At 35.1% G+C, this 17,844-nt stretch overlaps 1 protein-coding gene and 2 long non-coding RNA genes across 3 annotated transcripts in view; all 3 read right to left on the reverse strand.

The window, feature by feature from the left end:
• LOC147564761 (uncharacterized) overlaps positions 1-17,844 on the reverse strand; it is a 99,545-nt gene that overhangs the window by 10,053 nt on the left and 71,648 nt on the right. The window lies entirely within an intron of this gene.
• LOC147564763 (uncharacterized) lies at positions 2,208-4,979 on the reverse strand. The gene is made up of 3 exons (XR_015236964.1): positions 3,521-4,979; positions 3,192-3,387; positions 2,208-3,009 (listed from the first exon to the last, which is right to left on the reverse strand). It is a non-coding gene; the product is annotated as an uncharacterized LOC147564763 (long non-coding RNA).
• Positions 13,092-16,599, reverse strand: LOC147564764 (uncharacterized). The gene is made up of 2 exons (XM_086649757.1): positions 16,153-16,599; positions 13,092-13,734 (listed from the first exon to the last, which is right to left on the reverse strand). Exons 1-2 carry the CDS (start codon positions 16,467-16,469, stop codon positions 13,248-13,250), a joined length of 804 nt encoding a protein of 267 aa, XP_086505883.1. The 5' UTR covers positions 16,470-16,599; the 3' UTR covers positions 13,092-13,247.

Below are 17,844 nucleotides of genomic sequence, written 5' to 3' on the forward strand. Positions count from 1 at the left end.
GGGTTATCTGCTTACTTGATCCTCTATGAGAATGCATTGGCTAGTTCACGACCACAAACAAATAACTTAAATCTTTAAGTCAACCATGGTTTCTTGAAACAAAGAGGAATCATCAGATACCAACTGAAAGAAACGTCAGTTGCAGTGCCACCATCCCCCCTGTGGATTATGAGAGAGAAGGGCGTTCATCAAATTTTATATGCAAATGCAACTCATTTTGTTGATGACTAAGATCCTTCGACCTTTTATAAGCCCTATGGAGAGCAAGCAAAAATAGGAATAAATAACTACCAGGATAAAAAAAAAGGAACAAAAAAAAGAAACATAGGAATTATTTTAGACCAGGCCTACCTAAATCTTACATATTTGATCTTTATTTCAATTTACTTTTAGCAGTAAAGAAGCAAGGGGTTCCCTATTTCATCGTTCCGGTATAGTTATGCCTGTATGTCTTTTGAACATCAAAGGAATCCGTTCTTGAAATTGCTATAAGAAATGTTTACTTTATTTATCTAATGAAAATTGAGATGAAAGAATTAACTTGAAAGTTAAATCTTTGTGGAGACCTTATTTTACAGAAGGGTGGGTTCAACAACAGTCTCAAAGACCTGCATCCTCACAAGAACTAAAGCTGGGAAGAGTTCCAGTAACTAACTATTCTAGTTCTGGCACATTGAAAAATGTGAGTAAATAAGTACATTTATCCTTTAGATGGGTTGTCAATAGGTGGACAACCAATTTTTTTTTTGTTGAACTGGACAACCAAATTTGTTATGTGGACAAAATGTTCCCTGGGTGTAAAAATAATATATTAGTTTTAAGTGGACAACCAAATCTCTTTCTCTCTCTATAGTTCATACTCTTTACAGCCATCCATGAGAGTGGGGAATAAAAACTCTCTGCACAACCACTAATCAATTTCTTTTTTTTGAGAGATAACATCTTATTAGATTACCTATTTTAGATTTTACCCATTTCTTATCTTTTATGTTTATGTGAAATCAAATAAAACATATTTGGGCAGGTCTTCTTCCTATTTACTTGGTATCTAGGGTTTGGAAATCAAATCAAACATATTTACTTATGATAGACAACCAGATTAATTTGTGTAAGGGTAGTTTCTCTCTCTAGATTATATCATGATCTATTCCTCCACTGGTTTATTAAGGAGAAAATTGTAGAAGAAGCAAACCAATAAGATGAACTAGTGAAGAATATTATTCTTGTTAGGGTTTTAGTATTTTTTTGATTTATCAAATTATAGGAACAAATAATAAGATAACTAGAGTTTCTGTTGTTTGGCAATGTTGATCAAGAGAAATACCATCAAGGTGGTGGTTGTTGAGGGGAGAAAGCATCGGCAAAGAAATTTACAAGAAACAAAATGTCCCCTTTAAAAATAGTAATTAAGTATATTTCAGCCCAATATAATTGTCCACATAAAAAATTTGTTTGTCCATATATTGTCCACCTTTAGACGAGGTATTGAATCTCAAACAGAAAAGTTGTAAATGTTGAAACAATGACAAAAACTGTGAATCAGTAAAAGAGGAGATTTAGCAGATAGCATGATGAGTTTCGAAGTATAAAAAAAATATATTTTATTCTATTCATAGATAACTTTTACTCTGATCACTAAAATTAACACTATAGAGAAAATCCTAGCGGTAAGAAAGTATAAAAAGTTACAATCAAATTCAAGCTCAAAGTACAGCTAACCTCATTAAGAACGTTGCCAACAGATGGACATGCTTCAATAGAAGCTACAAAACAGACGGGCTTTGGCTATGGACCCCAGCCATAGCAATTACCCAAATATCCGTAGCAGAAGACCTATTGCTACGATCACCACCTCGTAACTAATATTGCCGTCACAATAGGTTTTAGCTACGAACTTTTTGCTACGAGTTTCGTCCATAACTACTGGTCAGACGTTTTTGCTATGGATTTCGGCGTAACTAAATGTTCAAAAATATAGGACCGTTCCCAGCTTATTAGTTATGGAGTTGTGCGTAGCAAAAAGTCATTTATTTTGAAATTTTTTTTATAATGGTACGTCCATAAACTACAGAAAATCCATGCAAAAAATTTGCATTTTAAAATCTTTATAGCCGTTAACATTCATTGATCATTACCATATTCAACCGGTAGCTACTGTTCAACCTTCATCTATTAATATATAACTAAAAAGCATATACAACCAAATGTATCAATAATTCGTTTCATCCATTCATTCATTAAAGATTCTTTGTACATAGAATACGCCTCCGCAGCTTTACATATATCCAATAGGCTAACACAACTAATTCACGATCCAAAAAAGTGCAATGAACTTTTAGTGATTATAGTTGCCTATGTTCGAAACAAGTTCAAACCGGGGTCTAACCGATGTTATCTCCTATAATACCTTCTTAATGCCATCCGTAACACGTCTGCAACGTACAACATGATTACGATCTTGGCATTGTTCTTGCAACCTTGACAACCTACGACATGTAAAGAGTGTCAACAAAATAAATTATAAAATTGTCGGGCAATGATGATAAAAATGGGTAAAGAAAAAATGATTCATTTATTTCTTAAAAAGTACAAGTACTGTGAGTGCGGAAATAATGGAAAGGACATACCTCGTGAGGGTAAGTTATAGGGGAGGCAAAAAGTTTATATACCGAAGCGGCAGCAACAAGATGACTTGCACCGAGCTTATCATTAGTTGTATTATATGTTCAATACTTAACATTAGGCATGCAAATTAGTTTAAGTGTAAAAAGAGAATTTGTAGAATATGTGTTCATGAATGATAGAGATGTACCCTTTCTTTGACATCTGGCCTAACCTGTAAATAGGGTTTGGAAGTTTGAAATTTCTGTTTCCTAAGCACGACCTGGTTAAAGCATCCATTGTGCTGTGCTGCTAATCACAACTTTGATACAGAATCCGTGGTGGCAGAGTGCAGTTCTCTTCGCCGAGAAGTATTCCCAGCTCTCCATTCTCATTTCCTCTTCTAATCTGCACGAATACCATAAAATCGGAGTTCCATAAGATAAACTTGTTCGATACATCAAGAAGGTCCAGTTTAAGTCATGAACTACGTTTACTACCCACTAAATATCGATGAAAAATCATCTAGGATTAACTAATGGCTAATTCGACTTGTGGTTTAAAGAAGTTAGAATGTATATAGTTTTTACCTCATTATCAAAGACGGCTAACCTCCAAATCCTACAGAAACAAGAGTCACTTCTGTGGCATTTCGCTGCTTCTCAGGTTTCATAGTTATGTAGACCAATGACCAGCCACTAGCTCTAAGCGTAGTACATAATTCATGGAGAAGTGTTCTGATGGAATGCTTCACCTCTTCAACCAAGTGACTACGATCATAAGAATCTAATATGTATGACAAGAGATGCAAAATGGAAGCTTGTAAACGTCTCTAGTCCCAGCAATTACTTTTTAAAATGGCTAGAAAAGATCACTAGACTTGAACCAGAATGAGAGTAATTAGGTCATTGAGAAATACCGAAAGAAAGGTAGACTGGTGTCGAGGAGATTATAGTGTGAAAGATATGATCCATATCAATCAACACAATATCGAAACTGTCAGTAGGCGCCGAAGTACTGAAATATTTTCTTGCCATTGAAACAGTGAACTTCAGATCACTTAAATGTCGAGCTTCAGCAATGTAGTTAATAACATGCACATAGCAAATGCTAGTATACTCGTTTGGCTCCAAATTTTTAAGCTCGACATATAACGTGAAAACCTTTTAATAAGTATATGACTCAGTTGTGTTTTCTTGCTGAATAACTGCAACACTCTAGTTTTGACAAATTTGCAACATGTTGGTTAAAGTGATCATCATAGTAATGAAAAGAACGGCACCCGCCACAAGTGTTGCACTGAAGATTGTCGCTACAAATGAAATTATATAGAAACTCGACTCCGTCAAATAACTGCTTCCAACTTGTGCAATAATGAAGAGATTGAGAACAAAAAAAAAAAAACAAATTCTACACCTGAAAATTGCATAAAAAAGTGTTCCCCAAAGACATAAAACTAGCATCCAGTTGATCCCCACAAGATGGAACTCAAATTTTACCAAATAAATACCAAAAAGTTCCCCAATCCCCCTAAATAAATTACATTAACTTAACAAAATACTTAGGCTTCGTCCAGTATCATGTCAACTTCTGCAAGTATTGACGTCTAGATTTATACATGTTCATTATGCTATCTTGGGTTGTAGTATTATATGATGCATATGCTATAGAATGTTTATCTATATGAGCCTACAGTGTCAACACCAGGCTGCAGTAAAGAATTAAAGATGAGACATATTAGTTCAGACATGGAGGTATCTGAGATCCACAAATGTAGGTAAAAGGAAGAAACTTCAAAAAAAAAAAAATATGAAACAAGCAATTAGCAGACACTGTTGAGTTTCTAATCTAACAGAACGATGAAGAACTAAATCCAAAAAGTGGAAAATTTTGATCTACAAACTTCAAATTGAAATCGTCCGAAACTAACCATTAAGAAGAAAAAAAATCAAGTTTCCATATCTTAAAAATCGAACACTTCTCAGAGTAGAATTAAAATCATCTCAAACCCCTACAACACGGATATTGATGAAAATAAAATCAAAAGAAAAATAACCTCAAACCCTAATATCATTTTGATTTTAAGATCTTATTTTCTTTTTTGATTCAGAAATACCTTATTTGTCTTTTATTCAAAATAAAATTACCTCGAACCCCTACAGCACAATGATACCTTATTCTGCTCCAAAGCTCGAACTTCTTCACGATGGTTATTAATCTCGTTTTGATTCAGACCTTCATTAATCTCTCTTTCTCCCTCTTTTTCTCTTTACCTCTCTCTCTCTCTCTCTCTCTCTTTCTTCCTCTCCCTGAGTCCCTACTCGAAGTCGGTCTCTCTCTCTCTATATCTATCCCTGCTCCATCTCGATTTTTGCCCTAGCTGAGTACTCTTTTTTTGGAACTTATTTGGGGATTTGGCGCACCTAAACTTTTCCCCTTTTTACCGCCGACCCAAAATTTTGATTCCTTCTACGCGGGTAATCTAAATTTTTGGCGCAATATTTTCGTGGCAATCTTAATCAACATCTGCTACCATTTTGACTCTCTAGTTATGGATTTCTCGTAGCAAATGTCCACTAGTTGTTATGCCTATCGCACCGTAGCAAAATAGGAGTTCTTGATTTTTTGAAAAATTATGCGTGTGGCACAGTTGACACGGACCCTTGTGTAGCAAGTACACACGAAATCTGTAGCTATTAGTCAGTGTTTGCTACGACTAAAAAATATCCATAGCAAATGTTGTTTAATAGCTATGGTATATGAATTTCGTAACAAAAGGGGCGTAGCTAAAACCCGTCTGTTTTGTAGTGACTTGTCCTTGCTTTCCAATGCGCTTCGACATCATTGCCAAACTCACTGAAGTCGATTCCGCTTGATTCTTTGACAAGATTGTGCATGCTTTCCCTTCTCCAAGGTTTTTCTAGACATATTTCGACACCCTGCAAGTAAAATGAGTTTCCATTATGGAGCTCTTGTCAAACAATTTCAACACTTCTAAGAAACCGGAACATTTGAAGTGGTACGTTAAAAGAACTTTGGCAACAAAATTTGAGATCTGATATCATAATTTGCGGACAGAGTTCTTCAGGAGTCGGCACATTTATGAGGTTTTTTCAATGCAAAACAACTTCATGTAGGAAATTAGTCGAGGATTTGACCTGGTAATGAACAGTAAGCTTCCCTTGAACAGCAAGAGCACATTGGATAATAATTTCCTCTGCCATGTGTTCATCATGCGCCGATAGTCTGAATATGCTTCATACATTTATAAGTTAATGACTGTTATCAAAATTTTTTATGGTGGCCAATACGTGGACAACTATTTTTGGGCCCGGTGCGAGTCAATTATGCTTGCCTTAGTGGACTTTGATTTAATAAGGGGACAACTCCAAAAAGCCTTAAATACTAACAGTTACTAACTTGTGGACCATTAACAAAATAATAGTTCAAACTTGAAAACCTAAGTTGTCTTCTTCTTCATCATCTTCTTCGTCTTCCTTCTTCTTAGTCTTATTCTTATTCTTTTACTGCTACTAAAAGTAAACTATAGTTTCTACCACTTTCTTTTATTTTTTTTATCAAATCCTAGATGAATGAAGAAGATAAAACTCATCAACCTCCAATTCCCTTGTTTTTTTAGTAAATAATAGTTTCTACCACTTCTCTTTGTTTTTTTAGTGAACTATAGATTCTACTACTTCCCTTTGTTTTTTTATCAAACCCTAGATGGGTTTTAATCAAACCCTACATTGATGAGGTAAAACTCTAACTTTTTTAATTTTATTTGTATATTCGTTTGGGTAGTTTGAAAAAACACAAAACGATTTCAAGGCAAAAATTCGAAATGAAGAAGAAATTCTCAGAATTTCGTGGGAAATTCACGGAAATATGCCAGGGAATTTTATTTGTATATTGGCAAGTTTCCTTCTGTCTTGCCAAATTTTCGTGGGAAATCTACGAAATTAGCAAGTCAGAATTTTTAAAAAAAAAAAAGTTAAGATCTCTCGTGTTTTGTCGATTTTCCACAAAGCACGAGCAACTCTACTTGTTTGTAAAAAAATCTAGGGTTTTGAAATTTTTAATTTCTAGGTTTTGAAAGTTTAACGGATTTTAGGATTTTTAGATCTGATCTTTCTGGTTAGGAATATCCTTCAACAATTCCATTCCCTTTGTTTGATGTCATAATCTTCTTCAAAAAAAATTCTCTCTCTAGAATTTTGAGTTGATGATGAAGATGAAGTAGTAGAAGAAGACCAAACTTACTTAGGGTTTATGGAGAAAAGAAAAAGAAAGGATAAATCTAAGGCCCAAAAAAGGAGCCCAAATAGGAAATCCAACCCAATAGGGAATTATATCTAAAAAAAAACCCAAAATGTTAGATTACCTTCCTATCCCCCCAAAAGAAATAGTTCCCTCTCATGTCCCTCACTCATTTCCCGCCCAAAAAATGCCAATCAGCCTCTCTCCTTTCCCTCCCTGACTTGATAAGACATAACCCATGCCAGCCTTTCTCTTTCTCTCTCGGTCTCCGCGCTCTCTCTCCTCATTCAAACCCTCTCTTGATTAGACACAAACCCTCTCCATCTCTCTCTCTTCATTCAAACGATTCCTCTCTATCTCTCCTCTCTATCTCGATCAAACTCTATTTCTCTTCATTCATTCAAACGCTGCCTCTCCGTCTCTCTCTCTATCTCTTTTTCAAGCGAAACGATTTCGGCCATTAACCCTAGAATCGAAATGTTACCGGCGATTCTCTCTCTCTATCAAAGCTATTTAAGCAACTTGATCTACTCATCTCTCTCTCTTTCAACGAATCTTGTGTTTCTCTCTCTATTTCGCTCTCTTTCAAACACAGGTACGTCTCTGTTCTTCCTCTAACTCTTGATCCTCTCTCTGTTGTTGGTAAATTATTTGGATTGTTAGAACATTTTTGGGGTTTCTGGTTTCAGATCTTTGTTTGTTGGTAATATTTTAGGACTGTTGGTACAGTTTTAGGGGTGTTCGAAAATTTGGGGGTGTTTTCAAACAATTAGGGTTTATTATTTCAAGTTCAGTACTCTGATCTTGAGTTTGTGATAAAACATTTTGGTTGTTGTTTTGTGATTTCGGAAGCATTTGGGTGTTTATGGTTCTTCATCAAGCTTCTAGGTTAGGTTTGTTTTAACATTTAGGGTTGTGATCCGAAAGTTAGGTTTCTGTGGAGACATTTAGTACTTTGTCTTCGATTTTTGGGGGTCTGTCTTTGTTGATGAAGTGAATGATTTGTTTTATCATTCTGGTTGTGTTAAAGAAATGTAGGATTATGTTTAGACATTTTGATAGTTGTTTGTGATTTCGGAAGCATGCATCTTCACAGAAAGGTCATTTGGGTGTTTATGAATCTTCATCAAGTTTCTAGGTTAGGTTTGTTTTAACATTTAGGGGTGTGATACGAAAGTTAGGTTTCTGTGGAGGAATTTAGTCATTTGTTTTGGATTTATGGGTGTTTGTCTTTGTTGATGAAATGAATGGTTTGTTTTAACATTCATGGCTGTGTAAAAGAAATTAGTATATGTTTAGACATTTTGGTTGTGTATGATACGAAAGTTAGGTTTCTGTGGAGGAATTTAGTCATTTGTTTTGGATTTATGGGTGTTTGTATTTGTTGATGAAATGAATGGTTTGTTTTAACATTCATGGTTGTGTAAAAGAAATTAGTATATGTTTAGACATTTTGGTTGTGTACATACATTTTGTGTTTGTTTGAAACATGTGGGTGTCTAATACAAAACATAACAAATTTTGCAGATTACAAAGATGGTTAAAGCTTCAACAAAGAAAGGAGATGGTCCTGAAAAAAGACAACAGACTCCAGTGAGGGCTAGCCCTAGAAAGAGGGCTAGTGAAGAGCCATCATCTGCTGGGCCTAGCAAAAAAGGCAAGAAAGTTGCTAGTCCTAAACAGGCTAAGGTATGTTATTATATACACATCTTTGACAATGTCCTGTAATTAATGTTTGTGATCTCACATTTCTTATAATGGTTTGGCATATTTGTTCGTGTGTTGTCATTCTGTAAAATGTTGCTTCAATTAGTGAACTGTCATTATTGTGTAGACCATTGGCCTAGGCTTATTGTGTAGACACATTCCAAAATGATTTGCCATTACTTATAGTGATGTAGTATTCAGTGTAGTGTTGAACATTTTGTTGAATGCCCTGACATATCTGTTACTGTTGGTGTGAAGCATCGATCGTATACATCGAAAACGAGAGAGCCAATGGTGGAGGCTCAACCAACAGAGGCTAGGGAGCAGAAGAAGAAAACTATTTTTGCCCCAAATTCTTTTCAATTTCTTCTTTGTTTTAAGAAGAAAACTACTTTAAATATTCTATAAATATTTCAAACCATTTTTAAGCATTTTACATAATTTCGAGACATTTTGGAGTTTGTCCTCTCAGTATTGTTTGTGGTCTCGCATTTCGTATACTGTTCTGGCATAATTTCTTGTGTGTTGTCATTCTGTAAAATGTTGCTTCACTTATTCCTACTCTTATTCCTAGGGTTTTGTGAAAAGTTCTGAAAACCATTGGCATCAACTTACAGTGTTGTAGCATTTATAGTCGTGTTGGAACATTTTGCTGAATGATCTCACATATCTATTACTGTGTGTTTGAAGCATCGATCTGCGACATCCAAATCGAAAGAGCAGATGGTGGAGGCTCAACGTATAGAGTCAAGGGAGCAAAAGAAGAAAAATTGCAGTTCACAAAGTAGCAAGGGACAATTTGGAAGCATTTGTAGTCCAGTTTTTGTTCTCTAGAATGTTGATGAAATGAATGGGTTGTTTTAGCAATTTGGGTTGTGTTCAAGAAATTGGGGTTATGTTGAGACATTTAGTACTTTGTTTATGATTTTTGGGAATTTTACTTGGTTATTACAGTGATGTTATTGGTCAATGTGGCAGATAATTTGGTTTATGTTTTAACATTTGGTGGGGTGTTGATGGATTTTGTGGTTATTAATGAGTAAAAATTGATATGTTTTTGACATTTTGGGTTGTGTAGAAACATTTTGTGCAAAACATTTAAAAAAGAGAAGCAGCAACAGCAAGACAATAGGTTGTACAAAGAGCTAGCTCTAGAAAGAGGGCTAGTGAAGAGACAACAACTGTATGGCCTAGTAAAAAAGACAAAAAAATATTAAAGGTGACTGAATCACAGACCAAGGTAAGATGCATTCCTAAACATTTTGCATAATGTTTAAGAATGCATACGAAATGACATAAGGTTCTGTGAAAAAAGTTAAAATTTGGGAAAAAGAGTGGCATCAGATTTTTGAAATGTCCTCTCATTATTGATTGTGGTCTGGCATTAAGTATAATGTTTTCGCATTATTGGTAGTGTCCAGGCATTTTGGAGAATGTTGTCTACATTATTCTTAGGGTTCTGTGTATAGTTATGGAAACCAGTGGCATCAGTTTTTTTTGGTACACAATTTGCAAAATGATCTCGCATTATTGACAGTGTTCTAGCATTGTAAATAATGTTTAGGGGTGCAAGGTAATAACAACAATTGTTTCTCAAACAATTCGAATAATGTTAGAGCATTATTGATAATGTTGGAACATTATCAAGAATGTTTAAGAATTGCAGAAATTGTTCGTCGAACATTATGTATAATGTAGCATTCAAGTTACCTAATCTTCATCCATTTCAGAATATATTCGGAAATGTTACACAACGACGGAGTATGTCCGTTTCAAAATCAAAAGTTCTCTCATCAGCGAAGAAGTGTAGGTATTTTAAATCGACTTCTGCTTTGCAATTTAACAAATGTTTGGGCACTGCTTAAAATGCTTAGAAAACGTTAGACTGATCTGAACATCTTTAATACAAAATTATGGTGAACATTTTTCAAAATGTTCACACATCCTTTAAAATGTTAATACAAATTGTAAAGTGTTTTTTAACAAAACGAGAACCAGTTGCTACTGTTAACATAACTGTACGGAATAGTGTTAACACATCCCGTAAAATGTTTAGACAAACTGTAAAGTGTTGCTTACAGAACGAGAAGTGGTTGCTAATATTAACAAATCTGTATGGAACAACAATGAAAACACCATGAAAATACCCTAAAACCAAGAACAACCTCACCAATGAAGCTTCAAATAAGTAGATCTACAAATCTATATATTACTCTCTACAAAACTATGAAAACACCATGAAAACATCCCACAAACCAGATTTAACTCTCTACAAATAAGTAGATCTACAAATCTATATATTTGACCTCCATTAAAGAAGATGATGATTGAAGATAAAAGATGATGAAGGTTGCTCAAACGAAGAAGATGATGAAGGTCGCTCAAACGAAAAAGATGATGACTGAAGATGATGATTAAAGATGATTGAAAATAAAGGAAGATAATGAATGTTCTTGAAGAGGGTTTAGGTTTATGTAGAGAGAGAAATCTGGAAAAAAATTTAGAGAGAGAAAGAGGTAATAAAGAGGGTTGAAGAATGATGACTATAGAGAGATGAAGATGATGATTGAAGAAGATGATGACTGTAGAGAGATGAAGATGATGTTTGAAGAAGATGATGGTCGGTGAGATTCGAGAGAGAAAAGAGGGTTTGGGTTTGTGTTAGGTAGAGAGAGAAAGTGAAACAGATTATGGAGAGAGAAAAATGTTTAGTTTGTGAAAGAGAGATATTAAGGAGAGAGAAAGTTTATGTTTCTTATAGAGGGAGAGAGTTGTTGGATATATATAGGAGGGCAAAAGAGGGATTAGAAGAAACTATTAGGTCTTAGAGATACGAGTTGGGTCCGGATTGAGCATAGGGATGTGTATTTGGGTTTGATTTGAGATATTAGTTGATTATTGGGTTTTGGGTGGGTTAATAATCCCGGTTGGGTTTTTTTTTGTATTTAGGCCCAAAATTTGGGCCTTTCATCAAAATTTTCAAAGAAAAAGGTGTTAAAATAATACATCTAATTCTAAGAGGACTTGAGTGAAAATAATAGAGAGTTGTCCCCTTAGAAACTGGTGTCCATATAAAAAAATTAATTAGTTATTATTTTATTGAGAGAGAGAGATTTTAATTTCTTTTTTTAACCCTTGAAATTTATTTTGATCCTTTTTTTCTTAAATTAGTTATTTTATTTCTAAGAAGGAAACGATTATTGTTTTTTAAATAGGTAACTTTATTTCTACGAAGGACTATATTTTAAATTTGGGAGGGACTCCTAAACAATATACATAATTAAATAAGGATGTTTGTCCCAGTCATCGTTTTCCCTTCTGTTTTATATAATAGATATATATATATATATATATATATATATATATATATATATATGAACCACACAGCCTAGGAAATGACCTTACTATCTATTTGAGCCCCCTCCCTCTCTGCCCATAGATGAATTAAAAAGTTGTCTGAAGAAGAGATAAAGACATACCATTCTTTTACAAAGGAAACGTTACATTGCAATAAACTTCTACAAAGATTATTTATAGACCATCTCCAACAAAAATCATATTTCTAAAGAGGGATAACATTTGAAAAATAGTCAAAATGAGGAATATTCAAGTCGTCAGAATTAACTAGAAGCATCTGATCCTGAAATTCCAAGGTCCGAGCACTAGATGTACATTTTTTCCTTCTTTTGCAAACTATATTGATTCTAGATTCTGAACAAAACCAACGCCATAAATTAAGCAAAAATATATATTATGGTGCAAATAATATTGATGCTAGATTCTGAACGGAACCTTCAACAAAAAAAAAAAGATTCTGAACGGAACCAACCCTTTCTCCACGCCCTGCAACTCATGGTGCAAAACAGAAACAGGTGTAGCTGCAGCGGTCACATTGGCTCTATGGTCTCTCAAGACACTGCCATGACCTGCAGTATCCTTGCTTAAAGAACCATCTGCATTAACATCATATTCACACATAATGATCTTGGCTGTAGCATACTCAAACTTCATGTTCCAACCTTGAGCAACATATCTACTCCTCTGACATTCCTTGGTCTTAACTTTTGGATACACATCTTAGGGTCAACATCTTTTTTTCGTTCAGAAAATTCGGTGTTTTTGTAGAAGTTACTTTGGTGCAACGGGCTCCTCCTAGGGACGTTTTCACTTCTAATGGAGGTGGGACATATTTCCAATCCATGAGAAGCCGAAAAGACTCCAGCCTTTAACCCCACACACTATCTTGTGAGCCGAAATTCACGATTCTTTCACTTGTTTACTTGTGTAATCGCAAGTTATATTGGGTTGTTACTCTTCGTCATTCTACTCTTAATCAGTTCAAATCCTTTAAATTGCGTTTGTGGTAGAGGTTAGTAGGTTATAACATATTAAGATACGAAAGAGTTCAACTAGTGCAAATTTTTGACACCATAAACACATACATATCGTATTGGTAAAAACAATCTTACTGTTCGAGACTTCAATGTAGAATAGTACTTTTCAAAATTAAATACAATTCACAATACAACTAAAGATTTGCCATTATAAGCATTAACAGTAGGAATACATACAAATATGTAAAACTATTGATATTCAGCTCAAAGACTCACCCGATATGTACAATGTATGTGTATATATAATACAGAAATGACAAGACTAACCTGTTCTCTTCTTTGTAATTATGAACAAGTAACTAACCTTTCTTGTTGAAGCAAATACCCTTCACTACTCAAAGTCCCCCTGACAGCACGATAAAACTCCAGCCACGAGGATGAGTAATCATCAGTTGCACTGCATGAAAATGTCGGGTTTGGAGTCGCTGGACTAGCAACAACTAAATCCAGCATTGAAGTTGCAGGTTTTAATGGCCGAGGGAAATTAAATGCTAAATTGTCAACTTTGTGTTCATAAATCTTTCCTTGTCGGTCAAGTTTATACCTTGATGTCCCTTGAAACTGCCCGTTTGCCTCCCAAACAACCCTTGGGACGCCTCTCAAGTTCCATCTGATCAGGATCACGTTCTCAGACGGCTGCCAAACCCTCAAGACCTCAAGAGATATCTCTCTAAATAAAACTCGACCATGGAAACGTAAAGCCCAGAATATTGATTTGTATTTCTCAATTCCAGTAAATGTGTTCAATGGGTCTATGAATGTTATATCATCTCTGCCAATATAACACAGCAAAATTTCCTTAATCAAAAGGGTTAGAACAAAAAACAATAAATTAAACCTATAACAGATTATATGCAGTTTTAGGTTATAATACATATTCAAAGGATCTATACGTAATTACATCATACGTAAACTAATACAATAGTAAAGAGAGCGTGGTTGTTCCACAAACATGAAACTGACAGAGTTAAAACTGTTAAAGGAACTTCATCTTTAAATTGGAAATTAATTAATACCAACTGCAGTACTGTCAGGGCCGTGCCTGACAATTTAGGGGCCCTGTGCCAAACTTGAAACAAGGCCCCTTTATTTGAAAAACACAAGAGTTGAAAGAGTTATTTTACCTGAATTTTATGTTTTGAAATGATTTAACTATTAAAAAAGATTGAATCATTGACGAATCCAAACTCAATGTATGATGTTAATATATGATTGACGTAACACTCTTCATGCAAAACATCTGTTTTGACGAATGTTTTATTTTCATAAAACATTACTTTACAAATTTAAGACATGAAAATTAAACTATGAGAATAAAGAATTAACTTTTAAGTTTGTATGGTAAGAACTTAGGAACTAAAAAAAATATCAAAATCAAACTAAAATGGAGTATGGTACAATCGACTAACAACCACACAAATATTGTGCTCTTAGAAAAAGAAAAAAAGACAAAAAGCACCAAGTGTTGTGCTATTAGAGAAAAAGCAAATAAACATTGTGTTGTGAAAAAGAAACAAAATTGTTGGTAGCTAGTTTTGAACTCAAGACCTCTTGTGCGGTAGCCAAGCATCAAACCAGCAAAGCTACTACAGTTTCGGCGTTACCATTGTTAAATTGGTCCTAGTTAACTAAACTGCTACACCCTTAAAAGTGAAGCAAATGAGGCCCCTCGTGGTGGGGGGCCCTGTGCGGGCGCACGGCCCGCACCCCCCACCACACGGCCCTGAGTACTGTTATAGTTTAAGAGGTCTGAGAAGAAAGTTCATCTTCAGTAGGTTTAGAACCAGATCAGAAAAAAACAACTTAAAAGGAAGATATTTCAAAATCATTAAAAACTGAAGGATAATTACATGTAGTATTAGAAATCATGACCCAGATATAGATTTCATTCGATCTAGGCACCGGCAATCCGTAAAGTTAAGAATAGAAAACATCAAATTATCACTATATATTTCTCTGTATATCACAAATCCTGGGAGAAAATATAGCTTCATAACTTGGAATGGACATAAAGTCGAGAACAAATCTTGGTTTTCAGAAACAATAAGAAGTATGAGAAGAAGAAGTTTCAAGCAACCAAAATGAAGTAGAAGGATTTGAAAAGTTCCTATACTAACAAGTTTCAATGGGAATAGAAGTAAAACTTACCCCTAAGATTTGAGGAGTCGCACTTAATTGTCAACCCTTTCGGTAAACCTCCCATTTTGTTTCAAATGATTGGAAGCTTACATTCTCTATCATGACAACATGGTCTTGTGAAATGATGAAAATTCATGTTTTTCATTTTTTTTGTTAGTCAAAACAGTTTAAAGTTCGCATCCGTGATAGACAAAGTCCAGCTTGGAAAAACTTCTCCTAGTCAAGTGGCTTTCAACCACATGACCAACCTAACATTATTTCTATCTAGAATTGGTTAGTCTAGATAATCAACTAGTCCTGCAGTATCTAAACTCTAATTGAGGAAGTGCTATCCAACACACTCTTATCACTCAACACGTATCCTAATAAAGTTATCATACATTGTCTAAGAAAAAAAACAACAATCTCTCCAAGTTTGACCTAAAAGAAACGCATTCACATAGAAAGCTACGACGACGGGTAACTGGACATACCTCTCCAACGCATCTACTCCTCCAAGTTTTTCGTTATGTTGATCACAAAGCAACCATGAAACCTCATCACTTTCATTCACACCGTTTACACAAAAAGTCTAAACCACAAAATTTTACTTCGGTGAAGCTCCAAGGCATACCAAGCAGGCAGATTTATCTTTTCTCAAACCGAGTTAATTTTCCCTTTTCTCCTCTACTTCGCCAATCTTCTCCCACTTGTCCGGCTAAATTTTCTTTCTCTAATTCGCCTTATTTTCTCTCAATCTGGCTCAGAGTAAATGCTTACAGAGCCGGCCCGCATCACAAAATGAGGAACTCCCAATAACAGAGTTAAACATAACCCTCACAAAAGATTATAACGTCATTCCGATTTCAAACCCTAACTAAAAATCATATTACTTTCACAGATTTGGGGACATAATCTCAAAAATATCAATTAGGTCACGAACTTGATAAAATTGTGCGAATAAAAAATAACTTTACCAAGAGCAAAATAAAAGCATACAAAATAAGCAGAATTTAACCATAAAATTGAAACCTAAATAAAGAGAACCTGAGAAAAGAGAAGAAAAGGGTACCTGTAAATGTCGTAATTAAGGTCTTTAGTGAACAATAAAGGCAAGTCTTCTCTAAGAGTCCGTACAGCAAGCCCTAGGTTAACGTAGAAGTCGTTCTTCTGGTTATTATTATCGTTTTTATCATCAGTAGTAGTACGTTGGGGTGGAGGAGATTCGAGTTTGATGAGAGGAGAAGAAGAAGAAGAAGAGTGAAACTTTGGGAGACAATTTGATTGGTGGATGGTGGTGGGAAGAAGAAGAAGTTTATCTTTGGAGGATTTATTAGTGGATTGAAGAAGAAGAAGTGAGTGAGAGAGATTGGGGAGCTGAAATGCCATATTTGTTAGTGGGTTGAAGAAAAAGAAGAAGTTTTTTCTTTTTAATAGTATTAGTTTCTCCTCGTCAATTCCAATAAATCAAATCTTTCATGGCCACGGCAAAGAGAAGACAGAGAGGGTTGGATTTGGTTTTTTTTTTTTTTTTGATGAAAGGGGTTGGATTTGGTTGGTTTACAGTTGACAAACGTCTGGAGCTTTGTATTTTTTAGCAGGCAGCCGCTTCGGGCATAAAGAATTTCTAGAGAATATGTCTCTGTGGGTATATTCACTCCAAATCTTCACTAGACAACGGTAGGGAATTTAGGGGTTTAAACCGAAATTTTTCAGCAAAAACCAACAAAAAATATGAGCCACCATTTTGAGGAAAGCAGAAAAATTTCCGGAGAAGTTGCTGGAAAATAAAAAACACGCAAACTAAATGCACCTTATAAGTCGCCCGCCGGCTGTTGCAGGCGACGGCCGGCGACTTCATCACCTTCTATATCTCCAATTTCTATCTCTCTCTCTTCTCTCCTTTCTCTCTCTAAATCTCGGCGAAGGAAATGGTCCCTTCGCGGGAACCTTCATCTGGATCTAGAGTCCGATCCAGACGAGCCGCCTGGATCTGGAGTTCAGATCCAGGCGAAGCTGTCTGATCCTACCAGATTCGTCTGGTTTTCCACGAGGTTTCGACGAAGGGGCTTCCCCTTCGCCGGAATATACAAAAATAGAGAGAGAGACAATCGGTCGGTTAGTGTTGGAGGGTCGTCGGAGTTTGTGGTCGCCGGAATTTATGATCGCCGGAGTTAATGGTGGTGTGGAAGGGAAGAGGGAGGAACAAGAATTTTTTTTTATTTTCCCAAAACTTGTTTGGAAGAAACAAAATAAAATTGTTTCTACCCAAATTTTGTACCCTAGAAAACATTCTTATTTCTCCAAAACATCAACCAAGATATGACAACAAAATCTCATCTTCTTCTATTACAAGATTTCTTTGAAAACTACCTAAAAAGCTAAAGGGAAATCTACTTCCAGAGTATCTATGATTCAAGATAAATCTATAACAAGATTTCTTTGAAAACTACCTAAAGAAACCTTGAAACCCTAATTGAAAGAATTGCTTTAAGAATTTTTGGAAAGAAGAAAAGATTTTTTGAGCTTACCCCCTCAAAACTAATTGGTGATTGAGTTTACCCCCTTCAGTAACTGGTAATTGAACTTACCCCCTTGATTTTAGATTTTTTGTCAAAACTGTTAAGGACATGTTTGGCATGTGATAATAAAATCACAAATTAAATAATATATAAACAAAATCAATCTTTACTAATCATCTTCCCGACCAAATCAAACAATAAAGTAAGGTAGAATCTCTACTAGGAATCATATTGAAGAATAA

This window comes from Eschscholzia californica, unplaced genomic scaffold (assembly GCF_041429995.1).
Source record: "Eschscholzia californica isolate CP2 unplaced genomic scaffold, dmEscCali1.0.p SCAF_1, whole genome shotgun sequence".
NCBI classification, from domain to species: domain Eukaryota; kingdom Viridiplantae; phylum Streptophyta; class Magnoliopsida; order Ranunculales; family Papaveraceae; genus Eschscholzia; species Eschscholzia californica.